Source organism: Balaenoptera physalus (assembly GCF_965194825.1).
Source record: "Balaenoptera physalus genome assembly, chromosome: 6".
NCBI classification, from domain to species: Eukaryota; Metazoa; Chordata; class Mammalia; order Artiodactyla; family Balaenopteridae; genus Balaenoptera; species Balaenoptera physalus.
Window position 1 is genome coordinate 97,103,202 of NC_138885.1, and position 20,571 is coordinate 97,123,772.

At 42.8% G+C, this 20,571-nt stretch overlaps 1 protein-coding gene and 1 long non-coding RNA gene across 11 annotated transcripts in view; one reads left to right on the forward strand and one right to left on the reverse strand.

Annotated features, from left to right (window-relative positions):
- Positions 1-4,338: 4,338 nt before the first annotated feature.
- Positions 4,339-16,386, forward strand: LOC309663457. The gene is made up of 2 exons (XR_014265293.1): positions 4,339-4,389; positions 6,543-16,386. It is a non-coding gene; the product is annotated as an uncharacterized lncRNA (long non-coding RNA).
- KLF7 (KLF transcription factor 7) overlaps positions 16,311-20,571 on the reverse strand; it is a 108,665-nt gene continuing 104,404 nt past the window's right edge. For 4 of the 10 annotated variants that reach the window (XM_082467314.1, XM_082467315.1, XM_082467311.1 and 1 more), the window contains one exon: positions 16,311-18,599. In XM_082467314.1, the coding sequence (XP_082323440.1) occupies positions 18,548-18,599 (52 nt within the window). In that variant the 3' untranslated portion in view covers positions 16,311-18,547. The remainder of the gene's footprint in view (positions 18,600-20,571) is intronic. The other 6 variants (XR_014265192.1, XR_014265195.1, XR_014265193.1 and 3 more) reach the window with 5 other exon arrangements.

Here is a 20,571-nt window from a genome sequence, read left to right on the forward strand (position 1 = left end):
GTGTTTATGTGTGTTATGTCATGTAACTCCCAACTTGAGATTTAGTTTTAAATGTTCAGCTACCTACTTCACCTCTCCCCCTTGAAAGTCTGGTCAGTTCTCACACTTTACAGTGTCTAATTTAGGCTTGCAATAGCCTAGACCAGGGAAGGCAACTTAGATGAAGGTAGTTTTAGTCGAAGTGGAGAGAAATTAAGATTCTGGGGATACATTTTAGAGGGCCAATTCACTGGATTTGTTGATGGGGAGGGAAAGGGAAATTGAGGAGCCAAAAAGGACTTAGGTTTTTCATATAAGCTGTTAGACGGATGCTGATGCCCTTTACTGAGGCAGAGTGCTTTTCTAAAAATGTGAATTGGGTAAGGGTACCCCTCTGTTTAAATTCCTCAGTGGACCCCCATTGCTCTGAGAGCAAAGCCCCAATCCCTGACTTTGCCCTACAAGGCACTTAGGGACCTGGCCAATTTCCAGCCTCTCTCCTACCTCGTACCCCTGGCCCCAGGGACCTCCTTGCTTTTCTTCCAGCTCTGCAGTCCTGTCCCCTCCCTCTGCTTGGCTCTTGCTTCCTTTGCCCAGAAAGCTCTTCCTTGGATCTCCCTTTGCATGCTCACTCTCTTCTCCCTGGGTCTTTGTCCAAATGTCACCTCCGTACAGAAGTCTTTTCTTACCATTCTATCTAAAGCAGTCCACATGTCCATGATCGAGTCTGCACTACCCTGTTTTCTTCCTTCACGGCACTGCATCACAATTAAAATTAACTCATTCACTGATTTATTGCCTTGTTTATTGTCTACTGCGCTTGTCACCTGTGTCTTCTGAGCTATCTTCCTGAACCTTGAACAGTGCCTGGCATATAGTAGATGCTCAATAAATTTTTATTCAATAAAAAAACAACCTCAGGAGTAAGTTCCATTATATTTTCATTTCACAACTAAGGAGATGGAGGCTTAGATAATAACTTGCCGATTACTTCACATTTAGTAGGTGGTACAGCCAAAATTTGATCCCAAATATATCTGACACCAAGGCCTGCTCTTCATCATAGATCTATGTTGTGTTCTTATTTTTAAAAATTCCCTGTGTTCATTTGTTTATTTATGCATTCATTTATCAAACGTTTATTGAGAATTTACAAAGTAAGGGCCAGGCACAACAGCAACGCTGGGCAAATTCTGGCTTTTGAAAAATGTGATACATTCCCTGTCTTCAGGTAGCTTAAAATCTAGCAGGTCTTTTGGATGGTGAAAATAGATCACCAGTTCATTTTATGTACTTATGAGATTTGTTTAAATCTTCATGTACTGATTATAACAGAAGAATCATAAGAATAAACAAGTTATTGAAAGGTCACTTCTTTGTCCTCCTCCCCTCCCATTCCAGGTGACAAGGATCTTCTCTTTCAGATAATTTCTGGAATGGAGATTTTACAAGCTAATAACTGACCAAAATAAAATATACATAATTCATTTGGGAGCATCTGAGTGGTTTCTCACAGTAGACTGAATTATTAGTGACACAGATGTGATTCCTTAAGTTGACATTAAAGGAAAACCCCAAGAAGAGGCCGAAAGAACACTGAGTTGGGAATTGAAAACCTGGGATCCGGTTCTGGTTCTATGCCTAAATTAACCTTAGCCAAGTCACAGTGTTTTAAGAATTTCTTTTCTCATCAACAAAATTGGGGGAAAATGTGAGTCTTACCTACACCATGGCAAAATTGTGTGAACCCAATGAAAGAATTTATATAAAAGTGCTCTATTATGTAAATAAAAAGCCAGAAGTTCCATATAATGTGCCTCTATCATTTCAGGACATCATTTGTTCCTTAGAGGATGGGGAAGGCAAATGGGTCTTAGGTATGAAGGCGCACAGGGGGCTCTTCCCCTTTCCAGCCTCATCTTTTCACTCCTTCGTGTCACAGTTTCCTGCCCCCGAGCCTTTGGACAAGTTGTTCCCTCTGTCTGGAATGCCCTTTCCTCACTGATGATCTTTTTGAGACTTAGCTTGAACCTGACTTTCTCTGTACAAACTTCCTGATTCCTTTTAGGCAGAGTCATTGCTCCTTCTGTTTTTAGAACCATCTGATATATTTCTCTAACAGTTCATGTAACTGTAGTGTCGTTATCTGTGTATAGATGATGAGATTGGGAGCTTCGTGAGGGTAGGGACTGTCCATTCTTCACGGGATTGTCTTTTCCACATCCCTCTTCTAGCGCCAGCTCATTTCCCCTACACCCACGTGGTTATCAGAGGACCCTCCGTGCTAGTCCAATGTAATCCCTCCCCTTACCCGCACGGATGGATTGGTTGGGAGTGAGTACCTGACCGAAGTAGAGTATACCATCCTGAAGGGCAGAGTCATTTGGTTTCGGGTGAGCTCCTGGCCCAATGTGGGAATTGGAACTGAGAAAAGGAAGTCAATCCCTTTTAGTTTTGAAGCCATGTGTTACTGACAGCCATGTTTTCAGATATCAGAGCAAAAAAATGGGAGTCTTGAGAAAGAGAAGAATGAAATAAATGAGCTGAGAGGAAGAGAGCTGGGGTGGAGGGCTCTGAGCTCTTGAATCCCTATTTCTAGTGGTTCTAGAAATCATGTTCCACTTCTAGGGTTTCCGCAAGGATACTTTAGTATTCCTACAATAAATTATACCACAATTCTTATAATGAATTCCCCTTTGTGCACAGACCACGGGATGAATTTCTGTCACCACCTAAAATAAATAAGCAAACATAAACATACAGTTCTAACTAATATATATTGCCTCGGGCATTTTTGACTCCCAATGTTGAACACAGTCTTAGCTTATTGTACTCATTAGATAAGTTAGTAAATTAAATAAGCCTTATCCCAATTCTTGTGCCATACAGTTTTCATAATACTGAATAAAACCACCTGATCCTATAAAGGACCAAATATAACAGTGAAGTTGTGTTTTTAACCTTTAAACACGGACTAGTTACTTTAATAAAAATATAGTAAAACTCATCTCTGAACAAACTTTTGGAATACTATTAATATAATAGCTCCAGTATAAACATAAACAACTATTAAGTGAACCAAATATTCAGGCATCTCTTCACAGTAGGGCCGAATTTGCTTCATGAAGGCGCTGGTCAGCACATGGTAGATGGGAAAGCGCATTACTAGAAGAAAGATGTTTTCACCTCAGCGTTGTTGCTTAGCACTTTTGTGACATTGGGCCAGCCACTTGACCTCCCTGGGTTTGAGTTTCCTCATTCAAAAGACAAAGAAGAGGTAGGGAGTTGGGCTTACGTAAGTCTATCCTCCTGACCGCACAAGTTTATTATGAATGTTAAATGAGGTAATAAAGCTATTGACAAGCTATTAAAACAATCATCAAAAGGAGTATACTTTCTTCATTATCCCACTATATCACTAGTGAACGCTTGGATAAATCATGTTCTCTTTATTTTGTACCTGTGGAGAGCTGTTATTAAAAATATACATAGGGACTTCCCTGGCAGACCAGTGGTTAGGGCTCTGTACTTCCAATGCAAGGGGTGTGAGTTCAATCCCTGGTCGGGGAACTAGGATCCCACGTGCCGTGAAGTGTGACCAAATAAACAAACAAACAAACAAAATATATATAAACATATATATAATCAAATCAAGTCAATCAGTTCCATTAGCCCATAACAGCTTTACTCTTCTAAGTACTACAACCTGTGATTGGTTGGTGAAAACCACTCTAAAGTTCCTCTTAGAGAGAGGGGAGGGGTGGAGGGGAGAATGTCTCAGAGTATTCTTTTGTGACCCTGTCTGGTCCCTTTCCCTCCTCAAGATTGCCCTCTCCTTTCTTCACCTCTCACTGAGTGCTACTTCCCAAGACAGAGACCTTTTACAATAATAATAGTACGTTAGACTTGCCTGGCATTTTATTTGGAAGGAAATCCAAGTCATTTCACAAGCAAGTATTGTCTCCTTTTAAGGGCTGAGGAAACCGGCCCAGTGAGCCGGTGCTCCGGAAAGCCGCACCGCTTGTGAGGGACAGAAGCGAGGGGAAAACGCTGACTCTCCCATGCATATCATCTAGGACCCCTTAACAAAGACACTGTTCTTTTCTGTGCAAAAATAACCCATGCGGAAACACCTCAGAGCCCTTGCCCGCCGATGTGAAGGAAAAGGACGGAAATGAGTGGGCGCTTAATCACTGTTCCCCTCTGGGCCCAGCTTCCTGACCCTTCTTCCTCCCAGTACTCTCCAAGAATGGCAGGAAATCAGACCTCTAATATGGAAAAAATAACACTTAGCCAAGAAAATGGCAAACATTTCCACCGGGGTTGTGTTTTCTGAGAACACACTGACTTGCTTTGGGGGGATGGAGAGCAGGATTGAACCTGTGAAACACCGGCCCCCCGGCCTGTCTGGTGAGTCACCGGTTAAGGAGAATCTGGGCTGGGCAAGGACCGGGGGGCACGCACTTGGGGTGGCTGCAGGAGAGGAGGAAAGAAGGAGGCTGTAGCTCTCTCCTTCCCTGAGCCCAAAGCTGAGGTCCCCAAGACTTGGGGTTAGTGCGAGCAGCTGGTCCGCTTTCTCAAGCACTAGGATTAGATTCAGATCGAAGAAACTCTGCCCTGAAATGTGTCAGCTTTCTATTAGGACCAACAGTGACAGCCAGCACCTAGTGAGCAGATAACATGTGCCAGGCCCAACTCTCACTGCCATGGGTCCACTCGTGTCATTCTTGAAACGATCTTCCAGTGGCTCAGAGAGAACGGGATGGTCAACATGGGCATAATTCATAATGAGTGTCCGCTTGTGTTTCATGATGCTTTACATTTATCTTTGAATATAAAGTCTTCCGACGTTTTGGAACTTATTCCAAACCTGAAGAGGAAGTCCTGTTAGAAAGACCTGACACACACACACCACACACACACACACACACACACACACACACACACACACGCACACACACACACACACATACACACAAAGACCTGACACAGAAGGAGGTGGAAAAGCAGGCCAATTTCTCTATCCGGTCATGGCCATGTTTTTCCGTAGCAGCTAAGTGTTGGGGTTTCGTAGTGTCTCCCCGAGAGAGGGAAGGCTCCCATTCCAGGTAGACGAAGAGAAAGAAGCCATAGATCATCAGTGTATGAAGAGTTCTACAGGAGAAAACAGCATTATACATAAAAGAAGGTTTATCTCAGAAATACTGCAATGTAGATGATAAAGATTTTCCTTAATGTGCAAAATTGTGCCTTTTGTGAGTGTAGGGATCATATCTGCATATTGCCATTTGCATAACCAGAGCCTAGCCCAGAGATTAGCTAGCATTAAAACATTAATTAATTAAGTGAATTAAAACATAAAACATTAATTTTTGTTTGATGAATTAAAAGAATGAATGGAAAGACGAATACTTCTTTGAAACCGTTCAAATTCTTTTGCTGTTCTATGATTTCTGTATCAAATATTTCGTGAAGTTATATTATCACAGAATTGAAGAAGAGGAAAGGACTTAAGATTCATCTAATTTATTCTTTTTAATTTTCAAGAAAGGAAAATAGAGGCCCAGAAAAGTTAACTGATTTGCCCCAGGTCACACAGCTCTCAGGAGGCATATTTAGAACTAGGAAAATGTTTCCTGACTCCCTCCTCCAGTGTCCTTTCTACCTGAACCCCTTTCATGCTGCTTCAGAGACGGATGGATAAGGAAATTCCGCTTTGTCCTTACTGTAATGGAATCATGTGTTTTTTCTCTCATTGCCACAGCTCTTCTCTTGATTCTCATGGATCTGTCTTAAAATGTTTTCTGATTTTTTTTCCTCCTCCTAAATCTTTTGAAAGGAGATGTAGCAGAAGTGTGGATGGGGAGGAATTGGTTCTGGTAAAGTAAGTGGGTCAATGCAAGTGTTGGAGTATATTAAAAATTATGAACATAGAAATAGAACTATTTGCAAGGCCATGTTGGATATTCCAAGATAGTTGACCCCAATATGAAGAGGTTGGCTCTTGGACATTGCACCGGGGCTGCTGTCTTTTCCTCCTTCCCCCTCTCAGCTCTGGAAAAATGAACTTTACTTGCCTTGCCCCTGCTCCCAACTTCCCCACCCCCAGCAACAGCTGATTCAGCCAGTGATGAGCCCTAGACCGGAGCCTGGCCAATGAAATTCTTTCTCATGGGAAATTAGAATTGCGACCCTGAGACTGTGTCAGTTCCTGTGGGGAGCCAGGAGATGGGTTCTGCAGAGGCTGGAACTAAGGGAGTTACTCGGGGGTGGCTCTGGTGAAAGGTACGTCGGACAGTACACAACGGATGAGGAAGCAGAGAAGCTTGCTTGTGGAAGGACGAGCGAAAGGAAAACAGAAATGAAACATGAGGGAGGCAAGGACTCTCAAATTCTCTCAGGGACTATTTTTTCCCACAATGGGTTTTCATGAAATCCTCCTGCAACTTTTTAATTAATCCTTTAATCACGATGCAATTGTAGTACGTTTTTGTGCTTTTCAGAGAGAGGGTGGCTTTTGAGTTAGAGAAACCGATTGAGCAGAGGATGGTTTGCTTTTAAAGGGGCAGGTGAACCGGAGCTGGAAAGGGAATATGACCTGGAGAATGAGGGGAAACGGAAGAGAAGAGAGCCTGCAGAGAGAGGAAGGGGATGGAGAAGACAAGGCACCGGGAGCGCCAGCGCTGGTGAGGCTGGTGGAGCTGAGGGGGGTTGGGTGAAGGCGGCTGCCTTCCAGGTACCCCACTGACTCAGTGCCCAGCCAGCCGCATTTTCAACCCCAAGAGCCAATCAGCTGCTCATCACTGCTGCACAGAGAGAGCATCAAAGGGATTTAATAATGGTTGGCAAATGTCAAATTACATTGAATCTAAACCAAATTCCAGACATTTAGGGTTGCGTCTTCATTAACAATCAATTAGTGCACTCCGCTTTCAGTCAAGCATTTTTCACACTCTCCCCTTTTGCATGACAAGGAAACACAAGCGTTGCTTCTTTTCCCCTCTGCAGCTGAGCAAGGCATCACTTCTTGAGTTCAGTCAGTGGAGGAACAAACCAGCCCCTGTTCTCATTGTTTTCATTTCCTCGTTTGCTCCCAAACAGCACTTTCAGGAGTGGAAGGAAACGTTAAGTGCCGTTTGTACATCCCGTTCTGCAAGCATGGGCTAAGGAAAGAGACATCGGTCATTTTTCTCTCTTTCTTGGGAATCCTGAAGTAATAAAAAGGTAAAGAGGATGTCAAGAATCATCTAAAATCTTTTCTCTAGTTGGAAGCCAGGGACTTTGGGCTGCTGTTAGTGGAGGAGGGATGCATACCAATTACACACCGAGGGCATTAGGTGAACTCATTTCACCTCTAATGGTCCATGTTCTGATGCAGCAGGATTTCATTCCAGCAACAGAGCCGTAAACATTTACCACAAAACAAATCGTCGCTCTATTGATTGCAGAGTATCTGCTTCTTCCTTCCCTTTCCAAATTAGCTCAGATTTATGGCAATTCTCTTCCTGTTCCCTGAGCTACCTGCCTCATCCCTGGGGTGCTGTGGGTCAGAGGAAGGAGATAAGCAGGAATCTGTATCTGTACATTTTCAGGAAGAGCTTTCACAATCATTTTTAAAATTCCTTCTTTGCTCCTATTTTTCCCTGCTAGGTCTTCCACAGGCCTATTTTTAGAATAGCTTCCTCAGAATATAGAAAAGCCCATACTCTCCAACTGTGACATGAATTCTTTCTTCTCCTTCAGTTGATAAAATATGGATGTAAAACTGAGCTTAGCTCAAGGGGCTTTGCTGACAGACAGCAGACTCACATGGGCTCCTCCAAGCTCTCAGTCCCAGGGGACTTCTGCTTGAAGGATGAACTTCAATTGCATAAAGGCGGCAAAGGTTTAAGAAACAAATAGGACTTGACCCAGAGAGGGTGTCATTGGTGTCTCAGAAGCCAAGGTCAGGGCCCAGTCTGGGGTCTTAAGCCCAAAGTGGGTAAGTTGTTAGGTCCTAGTAACAGGCTGGCATTCTTATGCCCTGGTTAGGACCTCTGCCAGGGACCATCTTAGCACAGGGCATGAGCTGCCAAGGCCAACTGAGAGGATTGAGTCAAAAGCAACAAAATCAAAACGCACTATCCCCAGAGTTACCACCAGAGGTCTTATCTAAGAAAAGACCCAGAGAAGGTCCATCTCAACACATTTTCAGGAGAAGGTTCCTGGGACTTAACCTGATCAGCTACCTCCTTGGAAGTCGCTCAGATGGGGCTGTTCTTTGCTTCGGTCCCTTTATGAAGTCATTTGCCTACACTGTGGCTCCGCAGTGATGGGCAAAGAACTGCCTGCCTGACTCCTTACCCCTCCCGCTTCCTGAGGCCTGAAGTTAGCCGCCTACTTTCCTATCCATAGTCCCCATGTCTCTCATCTTCCTTGCACTTAAAGTCTTTTCTTGTGAAAGGTTGGAATACACTCATTCACATTAAGATACACATCATGGATAAAGTATAGAGTTACCTCTTCCTGGCTAGTTGAAGTTTTAAAATAGGAAGTGTTTAGGCAAAAAAAAAAAAATTTACTAGTAGAATATCAGGTGCCTGGAAGCTGGTTGGAAGAATATTTTGGGGGCTGAGTTGTGTGCATGTACAGGTGGTGGGCTGCGGATCCAAAGAAACATGCCGTGAAAGTGAACACATCTTTTGATGCCGTGTTTCATAGCATGCATTTGTTTCTAGGCATTGATTGTTGATTGGGGGACACAAGGAAAGGGTGATTTCCTTGATGCAGTCAACGCCCAGTGTTCAGACCTCCATTCCCAGAATAATGGCATGACCTGGCCATGAGCCCATCCACTGAGAGTGCCTTGCCCTGAGGGAAGATGGGTGTTCCAAGGATGGGAAAGCAAGGCAGAGAATGCATGCTCACTCCCCTCACGGCTGCATTATCTTCTTCCTCCTAAGAGACCTCTGGGTCCTTAAGTAACTTCCCAGTCATCAAATCAGTCTTTATTAAATTTTCACATGCACTTAGTTTTAGATTCAATTTGAAATGTGCTCCAAGGAGCATCATATGGACTAAATAATTAGCTAAAGAGAAATGGTACAGAAAAGATTTTAGAGAATGGCACAGAATGATGCCTCTCCAATACCACCAAGAGTAATTGTCTTTCAATGTAACACAATTATGTGCGTTTTTATTTTGAATTATACATTTATTTTCATTTATATTTAAAGAGGAAACAGTCAAATCAGTGGTTTCAGGAAATTTTTGCTTAGGACAAAGCTAAAACAGGTATTTAAGATTTTAAAAGGTAGGTCGATTTAAAGAAAAATATTAAGGAAGTATTAGAGCAAAGATATCCCAAGAATCTTGAGGGCCATACTCAAGTGACTAAAGTTTAAGAAACAACATCAAGACTGGTTGAGCATTACTGCATATCAACAACCCTGGGTTGACTCCTGTTCTGCAAAGGACATGCTATATGACATTGGGCAGGTTGCCACCTCTCTGAGCCCCAGTATACTCAAGTACAATGGTGCATTGAAGGAGATCTCCAAGATCCCTTCCAATTCTAGCAGGTGATGCTTTATCTCTATTATAGGTTACCATCTGTGACTAAAGGCAAGGAAATAAAGTCAGTGTTGTCAATGGTGATGTTATGGATAGACACACATAAGCATCAAGTTGGCTCCTGGGTCACCGAGGAGCAGTGAGGGGTAGAGGAAAGTCCAGAGTCAGGGGACCTACGAGCCAGCGCTGTCACTTACTGTGTCCCCTGAGTCTTCACAAAGTCACATGCCCTCTTTCAGTCCCAGTTTCTCTATTTGTGAAGGCAAAGGGTTATGGTTGTGAATGATATCTATTCTATTACTATGCAGTCTTGCTGGACGGCTCAAATGCAGTGTACACGAAGGGAAAATTCTAATCAAACAAATCTTGTTCTCCCCCAACCTTGTAGCTCTTTTGTCACTTCAGTATTTTTAAATGTAGTGGGGTGGTATGTATAATTATGTTAACTTTAAGATCAGGCAGAATTTTAAGAAAACAATAGGTTGAATTGACGTTCAAGCCAGTCAGTACTGATAGTTTTGAACAGCTGCGATAAAATGTTTAGTGTTGAAGAAGGAATCACAAATTGGCTTATCATGGGTAACCCAAAAAACCATCATCATTCACCAGTCACCTCAAAATCTCATTTCAGTTAAGTTTTAACCATCTCCCCTTCTAAAACTATAATCCTAAGTGGAAGATGATCTAGCTATAATAAATTATTTATCAATTCCACTGAGCTCTGCTTTTTACAAGGTTCCTTTCCATTAGCACAGAATTTCCAATCGGATACATAACCTCAGATTAGAGCTGTCACAAAGCCTATGCACTTTACTCCCCTAGGTTACCCAGGTTACACTTTCTGACTACTGCCTGTTGAACTAGAATTATATTTTGCACTTACTAAGTGACCAAGCTTGCTTCTCTGATCTGTGAGTTGACGAGGAGATCAATATTGTTAGAAGGCAACACAAAGAACTTGCAACTTGCAAATAGGGAGGACACAGCAGAGGAAGTAGAGTCATTCGGGGTAAAGACTGGAGTCATTTAGTTTGGGGGTCAGACAACCTGACAGTCTGGAATCATCCCTGAATTATGTTACATGGCAAAAACGGATGCTAGAAAAATTGTGAAGTGGGTAATGTATTTTTAGACATATTTTAAACAAAAGTTATGTCTCTAAATGTGGAAGCTTCAGTCATCTAGAATATTCACTTATGTAAACAATCTCCTTTCCTTATGGCAAAAAGATTAGACTTACCAGCTTCCCCTCTTATCACCTCAGCGGGGTATAGGTTGTCCCCCACCTAAAATGTTCAATTTGATATGCTTTGACATGTCAGGTTTATTCTTACGGATAAATAAGCCGTGCTCTAAGTTAACACTGCAAAACTATCTTATCCTTCCTCGCGCAAAGAAATTTCTAAGCCAATGACTTTGGTTATGAGATGGTTAAATTACTCCGCTAGGCATGGACCTACTAAATGGCCAGGGACCAGGAGGTGGGGCTGTGGACTCCAGGGCTGGTGCGCTTCCCACTGGAGCCTGTAGCTTCTTGTCAGCTGGCTTTGGGGGCTGCCCTTTTGCCCAGCTCACTTGCTTACTTGAAAGATGTGGCCGCAGATCTTTACAACTTTCAAAACCATTTTCCTGACCCCTGACGCATCTACCGTTCTCTTTCCCTTAAGTTTTATTAGGGTGAGGCCACAATCACTCAGCCTCCCTTCCCAGCCCACTGCAACACTCCTCACACCCGTTTCCCTGTTCAGAGATATGCATGTGCCCAGGCAGCAAGTTTGGTCACCATAGTCACGATCTTTAATGTGAAAATTGATCGAAAAGTTTCTCGTCACGTTTGTCTGAGGAGGGATAGAAGTGATTCACCACTGTATCCGTTTCCTTAAGTCCAAAGCGTGAAAAGAAAGCTTGAGTAGCACTGTGTCCAGTGTAGGTGACAAATGTGTCCGTTTGTTGCTCCCAGTTAATGATACCACTTTTCTCGGAGATTCGCCCTGCAAGGGGTGCTGGGATTGTAACACCAGTTAGGTTCTCTACCTTTCTGCTTACTTGGATGTTCTTTCCTGGAAGTTGTGTGGGGAAGAGAAGATTTTAGTAAGTGTTCTTTTCAGTTCTGAGAATTTTCCCTAGGCCTTCCATCTCCCTCTTGCCAGTGTTTGCGGCTGCTTATATCTGCATCTACCTTCTCGTACTTATGCCTAGCCACCCACGTGGCTCTGCCTCTGGTTAGCCTTCTCTTCCCCACTTTGTCACCAAACTCCTATAAAGTGATCCCTCAACCCCTCACCTCAATTACTCCTTCTCACATTTGCCTTCTTCTCTCCTCCACCAACTGCTTCTAGTTACCCTTTCCAAAGCTGCTCCATTTAATGCTATCCCGGAACAAACTTTCCCCTTCTCTCACCAAATAAACTGCTTTCAATAAGCTGCTCCTAACCCCCTAAACAAATAACATCCCACAATCCACCTCGTTCTAAAGTATTGCTTTTCATAACCTCCAACCATCCGCTCTCTACCTCCCCTTAAAGAAATAAACTGTCTTTAGTGTTCCTTCTTATCTGGGCTCTGAGCTACCTCACTGAAACCATAAAATAAACACACACACACACACACACACACACACACACACACACACACACACACCCCCAACAGCCTCCCAAATGAAGAAAAATGACCTAATACAATCTTTTGCCTTCCCTTTTTCTCTCTGAGAAAGAAAACTCTCATGAGGTATATAAGGACCCATTTGGATCTCTTTGAGGATTATTTTTTCTCCCTGGTGAGATAAGCTAAGGAGAAATACAGTAAGGCATTCCAAGGCCAAACACATTCTACTGTTTATTACACATATTACATTCTTAAATAAAAATGCGTCACATAACATTTTTTGCATAGATATCTTACAATATACCAATTTAAAAAAGAATTATGAAACAGACCAGTAACAAAAATAAATTTTTTCTTCATTAATAATTTTGTAACATTAACATACCACCATCATATAATACAAATAATAGTTTTAAATCTTAAGACTTTTGTACAGCAAAAAAACTTGACAAAGTAATATATTTATATATATATATAAAAAGCTTAAAAAAAATAAAATGTCAAAAAAAGGCATAACCGAGGGCTATAAGACTGGGTACTTCTGTGATATATTATAAATACCAGAGAAGGCCTGAGAGCATGTGACCGAGGGAGGTGTGGGAGGGGTAGGGCTGGGAGTAGGTCTCTCCAAACACACTTGTTAGACACGTCTGGCAAAAAGAAAACGTACAGTGCAAAAATAAAATTCTTCAAGCAACTGTTACGAGAATGATAGAGAGTTGAAAGAAAAGTGGCAGTGGCTGGGAGGTTGCATGGTAGGAGGAGGGAGAGGGTGACAGGAGAGAAGGAGTTTGGGGGGCATTTATGGAAAGGAAGGGGGAGGCTTCAAAAACATTAAACATTTATTTTTGCCTCTGTGTTAGCAAGGAGATCTTGGCCGTAACAGGTGTTATTTTTCCTCCCTGGAATGAAGCAGAAGTGAAAGATCAAGAAATTCAACTAAGTCTGGGTTTAAATAGAAAATGCATGCTGAGAAAAACAAAAACAAAAAGGTTGAGGACCAGCCGGTGAGCCCCAAAGCCTTTCGGGACCTAGATTTGCAGAAATCATTCTGCCTCGGGTCCAAAGGCCTAGGATTAAAATGTCCCCTCTCCCCACCCTCAGCCCCTCCCCTCTACGTGGAACTCCCAGTGTGTTTTCAATATACTGGCAATTATAAGCATCCATCCCCCCCAAAAGATATTAGGCACTGGTGGCTACTCCTCGTAAACGTCAGTAGCCTAACTGTTTTCCTTCTGCGAAGGTACATTAGGTACACATGCACACGTGTCTAGCTGCGTACACACATACCACCCTCATTATTCTGACGTGGGGTGCATTTTATGGCAGTAGACAGAAGCTGGAGTCAAAGCAGTTTACGATTCCAAAGCTCACAGTTGAAAAAAATTGTATAAACAGTCCCCAACAAAGAACACATCAACCTTCCCTCGTGACTGCTGAGAGGGAGCCCTGTTTGAAAAGAGTATCTCGTTTGGGATATTTGTGAAGTGACGGCCTAGGATTTCTCTCTCCGTTTTTGATACCTGTTTCCCGAGGACTTATACGTAAATGCAAAACACCTGAAGAATACAGTACTATATTGGAAGGGTGCACGGAAGAAAGGTAATTGCAGCTTTACTTTTCCCTTTTCCAGGATCTATTAGGAATCAACAGAGGAGATTTAAGCGAGTGTTAAAAGCAAGAGAAAACCCTGAAGCCTCAGGCAGTTCGTCATGGGATCTCACATTTACAAGCAGTTTTTGCTTCCTTTGACACATTTTCGTTGTTCCATCTCAAGTCTTCCCAAAGATCCTCATTGAGGAAAGTAGGCCATCAAAGAGGCATCGATGTATACTCAGGCCAGCCCCTTTTCAAACTGAGATATCACCATGTTTACCGAAATGTAATCCAGACCCGGAATGCAAATTCTCTCCTCCTCCCTCCACCCCCCACTTGGCAGTGGCCACTTCCGGAAGATGCCAGAGGAAGCTTCCGCAAGTAGATTTCAACCAGGTTCTACTTAACGAATTTTCACTTTGGCAAAGATCTGGGTGCAAAACTGTGGCCAGAAATGCTGGCCCTCATAAGATTTTTTTTAAAAAGAAACAATGAACCTGATTTTTGTAGTTAAATATGTTGCGTCTCTGACTTTCTCAACCTTCTTCCTTCTCCTAAAACCAACTCATGCAAAAGAAAAGCCAAGAGCACTTTGCACTATATTTTATATTTTATGAAGTGACTTCCATAGAGGAAACCATTTTGAACCAATAAAACTAATCACTAAGATTTGTTGTTCTTGCCATTTGAGTTCATTTCTTTTGACTTTGCCGTAGAATTCAGGAGTTGGGGCTATAGGCAGAATGTTCTGAATGCACTGGCTGAGCCGCCCTGAAAGTCCCATTTATTTCCCCTTTGATGCAGATAGACATGGCTAATCTGGAAGCTTATCTCAAACTGAAATCCTTAAAAAAAAATCTTCTCTGGCTTCTAGATTCAAAGAAGATTTTTTAAAACATAGGAATCAGTTCTGCTAATCATGCGGGAGGTTGGCTGTCTTTTTTTACCCTGTTATCATCAGGCAATCAAAGATGTAAAAAGGGCACAAGAGGTGCAGGAGGGGAGGAGAGGGGATACTTGAAGGGCTTTGCAAGGGAGAGCACAGAGAGGAGAAGGAAATGGTCAGCATGAAGTTCATTCTGGGGGTCTCCGATATTTTTATAAAATGCAGCTCTGTCATAGAATCCAAACATCTCTTTCTCTGGACATAATACTCATCACCACCAGGCATTAAGCTGGGCAATGAACCATCAACGGGGCAGGAGGCCAGTAGCCAGGAGCAGCATTATAATTTCAGGTTTCCACATCTTTGACTTACAGCCGTGTGGTAGGAGAAAGAAGCACAAATTGAAATAAAGAAAACTGTCAATGGCTTCGAAACACTCTTTTCCTATATGTCAAACTCTGAACCCTGGATAAACCGAGCTTGAGAGGACAACCACAAGAAACACCACGCCAGGTTTTTCCTTTCAAATTTGAGATCCCCTGGAATGTTGGGAGGTAACAATTTAAATGAGAAAGCGGTTTACTGTATTTCAAAGGTCCATTAAAGCACTGTTCTAAATAACCTGTCCTCTTGGAAGCGAACTAGTTTCAGGTTATTTCTTGGAAAGCCTGTTCACGCCAGCAGGCTCTTTCCAACCATCTCTGCCGTTTCAGAGATGATGGACACTTGATCACAAATCCATTTCCAAAATGATTGGGGCTACTGCCCCCCACCCCACCCACCACGGACAGGACTGGTTATCATTCAGAGGTGTCAATCGGGCTAGAGAAGAACAGTTTCAAAGCCATACACTTAGCGCCCACCAAATTCTCAGGCCAATTCTCACAGTCAACAAATACCTGAAGCAAGCAAGCCAGCCCCACCATCGAGGTTCAGTGCACCCTGCTAAGAGAAAGGTCAGGAGCAGATTACAAAGGACCTCACTGATACAAAAGAGAGAGAAACTGCCGAACATTTCAGACGCTGATGAAGACCAAATGCCCTTTGTTCTACCACGTTCAAATGAGATCTTTTCAAGACCACAGATGACAATGGGGAGCGAGCAAGCAATGATTACTCTTTTGCATTTTTTTTAAACTTTCTTTTTAATAGAGCCTTGCATTGGTCAGTTCAAAAATTAAATTAAGTATTATAAACCCTTAATAATAATAGCATTTCGAGAGGCAAGAGCAACTCCAGCTGGGGAGAGAACGTTTGTAAATCGTGGCAGCCATGGCTAATGCCATCACCGGTGTGTGCGTGCAGTCATGCTGGAGGCTGCTCTAGAAAGGGAAATCAACGAACCAACAAAACCTGGGGTGTCTAAAGTTTCATCTAGTGCACTGACTGGAGGCGCTACAGTCTAATACAGCTGAGGGTCAAGGTCCCTCACACATCCTTCATCGAGAAAGGATGCACCACACATTCAAATATAATCCCATGGTCCGCCCTGATGGACTGGCTACAAATGCACTCGAATGCAGTCGAGAACTATGAGATTGTCAGCAAGCAGTGCTCCAGAAATGGTTTCTAAGTCATGTCTAGTTTTAAATCTTTGGAATAAAACTGATTTTTTTAAATACCCTCCGACTAACATATACATAATTGCCTCTGGCAAATGGGCAGATTTTGTGTGTATGTGTGTTTAGGGTGGTTTTTCTATTTTTGCTGTTTTTTTTTTTTGTTGTTTCATTTTTCTTTTTTTTTTTTCTTTTTTTTTCTTTTTTTTTTGGTCTAAATTGAAAAAAGGAAAAAGGGAAAGAAAACGTTAAGGGCCAGACCTCAGAATGCCCCAAGTGTCCAATTGGCAGCTACAGCATTTGTGATAAGGAGGCTCCTTTGCCCTCAGACGAGTAGTTTCAACATTTCAGTGAAATCAAAGTTTGCAGAAAGCTGAGAAACCAAATGCCAAGGATCTTGAAGGTTGCTGTCATAAATGCATCTGTGTTTCTTATATTATTATTTCCTTTCAAAGACTTCACTTTTGCATCCCAAATAGGTATGGGGTGGCATTTTAACAGTCAATGAGTCAAACAGTCAAGGAGGGCAGGAGGGGAGCCAGCTGGTATGAAGGAGCAGCAACCATGGGTGGACCAAATGCCATTTTTGTTTTTTTAGACGTGTCTTGAAGGGATGGTCCCAGAATATACAAAATATACAATCTGCCCTAAAACCACCCCGCTTGCTTGCATAGGCCATTTAATGGTCCTAAAGGCAGTCTTTGGAGTTGAGGCCAGTGCCAGCTAGCTAAGAATGCGGGTAGATGGAGGCCGATATTGGATGTGTGTGTGGGATGGAAAGTGAGGCATGTAACCCCCTCGGCGTCAGCTTGCAGAGTAAGAGTGAGGCCTCTGTGGATCCCGGGTGCTCTAGGTCACAAGTCATGGTGGGCCTAGCCAAAAAAAAAAAAAAAATCAGAAATATGTCTCTCTTTTTAGACAGAGCATGAGAGAAATATCTCAACCCTTTCTTTAAATGTCCACCCTTCATTCCCACAATGGCATTTTGAACTGTGTGTCTTAACAAGTGGGGTGATAGGACTCAGTGGGTATGAGAGAGGAAGAAAGGGTGATGGTTTTTGAAGTCACTAGACTTGGGAGGCATCCTCTGTTCTCCCCACTCCTGGAAAGAGTGATATTTTTGGCTTTTTGTCAGGTCGTAACCCAGAGTTAGGTTAAATATGCAGCTGCCCTTTGAGACAAGCAACATCTATGCTGAAACTGGTTATAGGGTAGCAATGACATACAGCACAGGGTTGATCACTGTAAGCTGAGGTCAGGATGCCTCAAGGGGGATGAGAAAAGTGTGATGTCCCATCTGATTGGCTGCTTCGAGAGCTGGACATCCAGGTGCCGAGAGAGAGTCCTGGAGAGGTTTAGTCCATGGAGAAAAGATAAAACATTTAAGCTTCCAAATAAGCTTTTCAAGTTTTCGTTAGCAAAAAACAGAGATTAAAAAGAAAAAATCTAGCACTGGCAATAAGGTGAGGCTCAAGGGATATACTGTGATTTATCATCAAGGACTTTATTCTCTTGGCCACTTTGCAGTCATGCTAGAAGTTTCCAGAATCCCTAGTGCATATGGTGTGCAAGAGAGTCAAAAAGTAAGAAAAGAAAACTCCTCCCTGGAGAGTGAAGTCTAGAGAAATGCAGGCCAGAAAGGTGTAAGGAGTTATTCCAGAGTCTGCCGCCGCTAAGGCCGTTGGTATCAACTGGATAGATCTCAATAGTACTAAGAAGAACCAAAACTGATCAACAGTTCTGTGAGGAAGTCGGACGCACGGAATAGTAGGACTTTTCACACACAAAGGACAAATAAACCAAGAGTTAATTTTGGCTACCAAACTGCAATTTGGTTTTCTAGGTCATTTTCCCCCAACTATTTAAAAAGAAACATTAGTGCTACACATATGCAACTTTAAGACGTTGTATTCTCCTATCAAGTTGCACTGAGAAGCAAGTTAAATAAGCCCCTCTTACTGCCGTCCACCTGCAGAGACGTCACATCCATTTTCTTTGATTTCCATTGGCAACAGTGGGAAATAATTCCAATAGTGCTGAAGTAAGCAGCCAGACTGCCTTGCTGAGTTCACCTGGTTTCCTTCTTCTTCGTCTTCTACCATCTGGCTAGGGCAAGGCATAAAGAATAGACGTATATATTTTAAATATAGCTGAGTGCATGACAGTGTGTGTGTGCGCGTGTGTGTGTGTCTATGTGTGAGTGCGTGTGTGCGTGTCTGTGTGTGTCTGTGCGTGTGTGTACACAGAGGTTTAATAAGTGAGAACTTTCTTCTGCGAGGCAATGGGTCCCCGCCTGAAGTCCAGCCCCCTGCCTCATGGCATTTCCTTCAGACAACGGCTGGCGCCATGGCAACTGTGGCCTTTAGGTTCTTTAGATATGTCTCTTCATATGGAGGGCAAGATGGTCAGACCTGGAAAAACACCTAGGAAACATAAAAATAACGAGGGTATTAGAGAGATCTGGGTAAAGAACTCAACTTCCATCACCCCTTAGAAAACGATTAGCCCTACCTTGAAGAGAGGCAGTGCATATGTGTTGAGAAATAAGGTGTGTAGGGAAGGTGAGCTCAGGAGTCAGACTGCTTGGGTTCAAATCCCAGCTCTTCCAATAGCTGTGTGACTCTGAGCACTTTAACCTCTCTGTGCCTTAATTCCTCCTCAATAAAACGGGGATAATTACAGCACTTACTTCATAGATTGGTTGTGAGGATTAAATGAAATGATCTATGTAAAGTGCTTAGAAAATTCTCTGGCATATGGTAAGATCTCAATGAATATTAACTATTATTATCGAAATTGTCATTATTAAAGAAGAAACGAATGTAAAAGTGTGTTGGAAATGACGTGTCATGCCCGTATAGGGTAAATAAAGAATGATTAGCCTGTACCATTGAATGATGAAACTCTAACATTTCAACACCCAGATTTCAGTCCTAAGCTTTACAATGGAAGCCCAGAAATGCTGCCTGTGATACCTGCAGGTCTATATAGACATTCTATATTCAAGTCGAGAAAAAGCTCATGTTTATTAAGGATGGTATCATATGCAGGCACGTGCTGGTTATTTTCCCAATCTCACCCCAGTAATATCCTCAGCAGCCTTCCATGGTAAATCTTCGCACCCCTTTTGTGTGCATGTGCTAAGGACACTGAGGCTTGCGTCACACAGCCAGTGAGTGGCAGCCATGGGGTGAGAACCCAGGCAGATCTGTAAGCCCACTCTTTTGAACTGTTTCTTGGTACCCAAGGTCCACCACTGAGTGCCTTTGTCAGCCTCAGAGCTGATGCAGTGGTTGTTTTCACTCCTTCCCCCTTCTTCTGACACCACCAACTTGATCTTGCCCGGGACAGCAACTCTTCTGCATTCTCAATTGTATGGGCCTGACCCTCCTCCTAAGGCTGAAGGTTTATGGCCACAGTGATCTGCTTAGTGACAGTCATGTGACCCACAAAGGTCAACGAGAGCCAGCTCTGGGACATTTGCTGAAACTATTGGAAGAGAGAAGCTCTCTTTCCACTGGGGTTAAGATACTAATACTGAAGCCCGGAGCTGCTGGTGTCCATATGGCCATGTGGGAAAGAGCCTGCTTGGGAACGAAGTCAACAGAGAAAAATGGGGCCAGGGGGGTAGAAAGGAAGAGAGAGTTTCTAGTCCTGATGAAAAACATCTGAGAACCTGGACCCAGCCAAGCCAAAAGACAAATCCAATTCTATTCTTCTTAGTTATTAGAGCTAATAAATACCCTTGGAAGCTAACACCAGTCTGAATCAGGGTTCTGTACTTATAACTAATAGAGTGGCCATTTCCATATCCCCAAAGCCTACATACAATCTCAGGTTCTGGCTGGAATCCCAGTGAAGTCAGCACCTCAGACAGCAGTCATTCTTAGCTCTGGGTGTACGTCCTCCTTCAGATCCTCTTCTAGAAACCGGCCACCCTCCTACATGGGAGAATGTTCCCAGGATCCCCTGAGGCCTGAGATACCCTCACAGTCCAAAACTCTTGTTGGGATGTTAGCAAGCTGTCCTGCTCAGGTTAGCAAGGTTTCCTGTTCAGTGCAGAATTTCCCTGTATTTGTTCATTCCTAAAACAAACAAACAAACAAAAACCAGCCCTATCCCCTGATCCCAACATTTCTCCACACACCTTTTGTGTTCATTTCATAAACAGGTACACATGCAGGATAGAACCTCAAGGAAATGAAGCAAAACAGAACAAAGGTAAAATGAAAAAAAAAAGGGAAAAGTACAGTAGAAAATGATCTAATCCAATAACATGTTGAATAATAGTAATTCTAACTATAACCACTTATTTCAGGCTCTGATTTGGTATGAGCAAGATACTTGGATAATCCCTTAGAGTTCCACTGAAAGGGGATTTGATTTACTATAAAA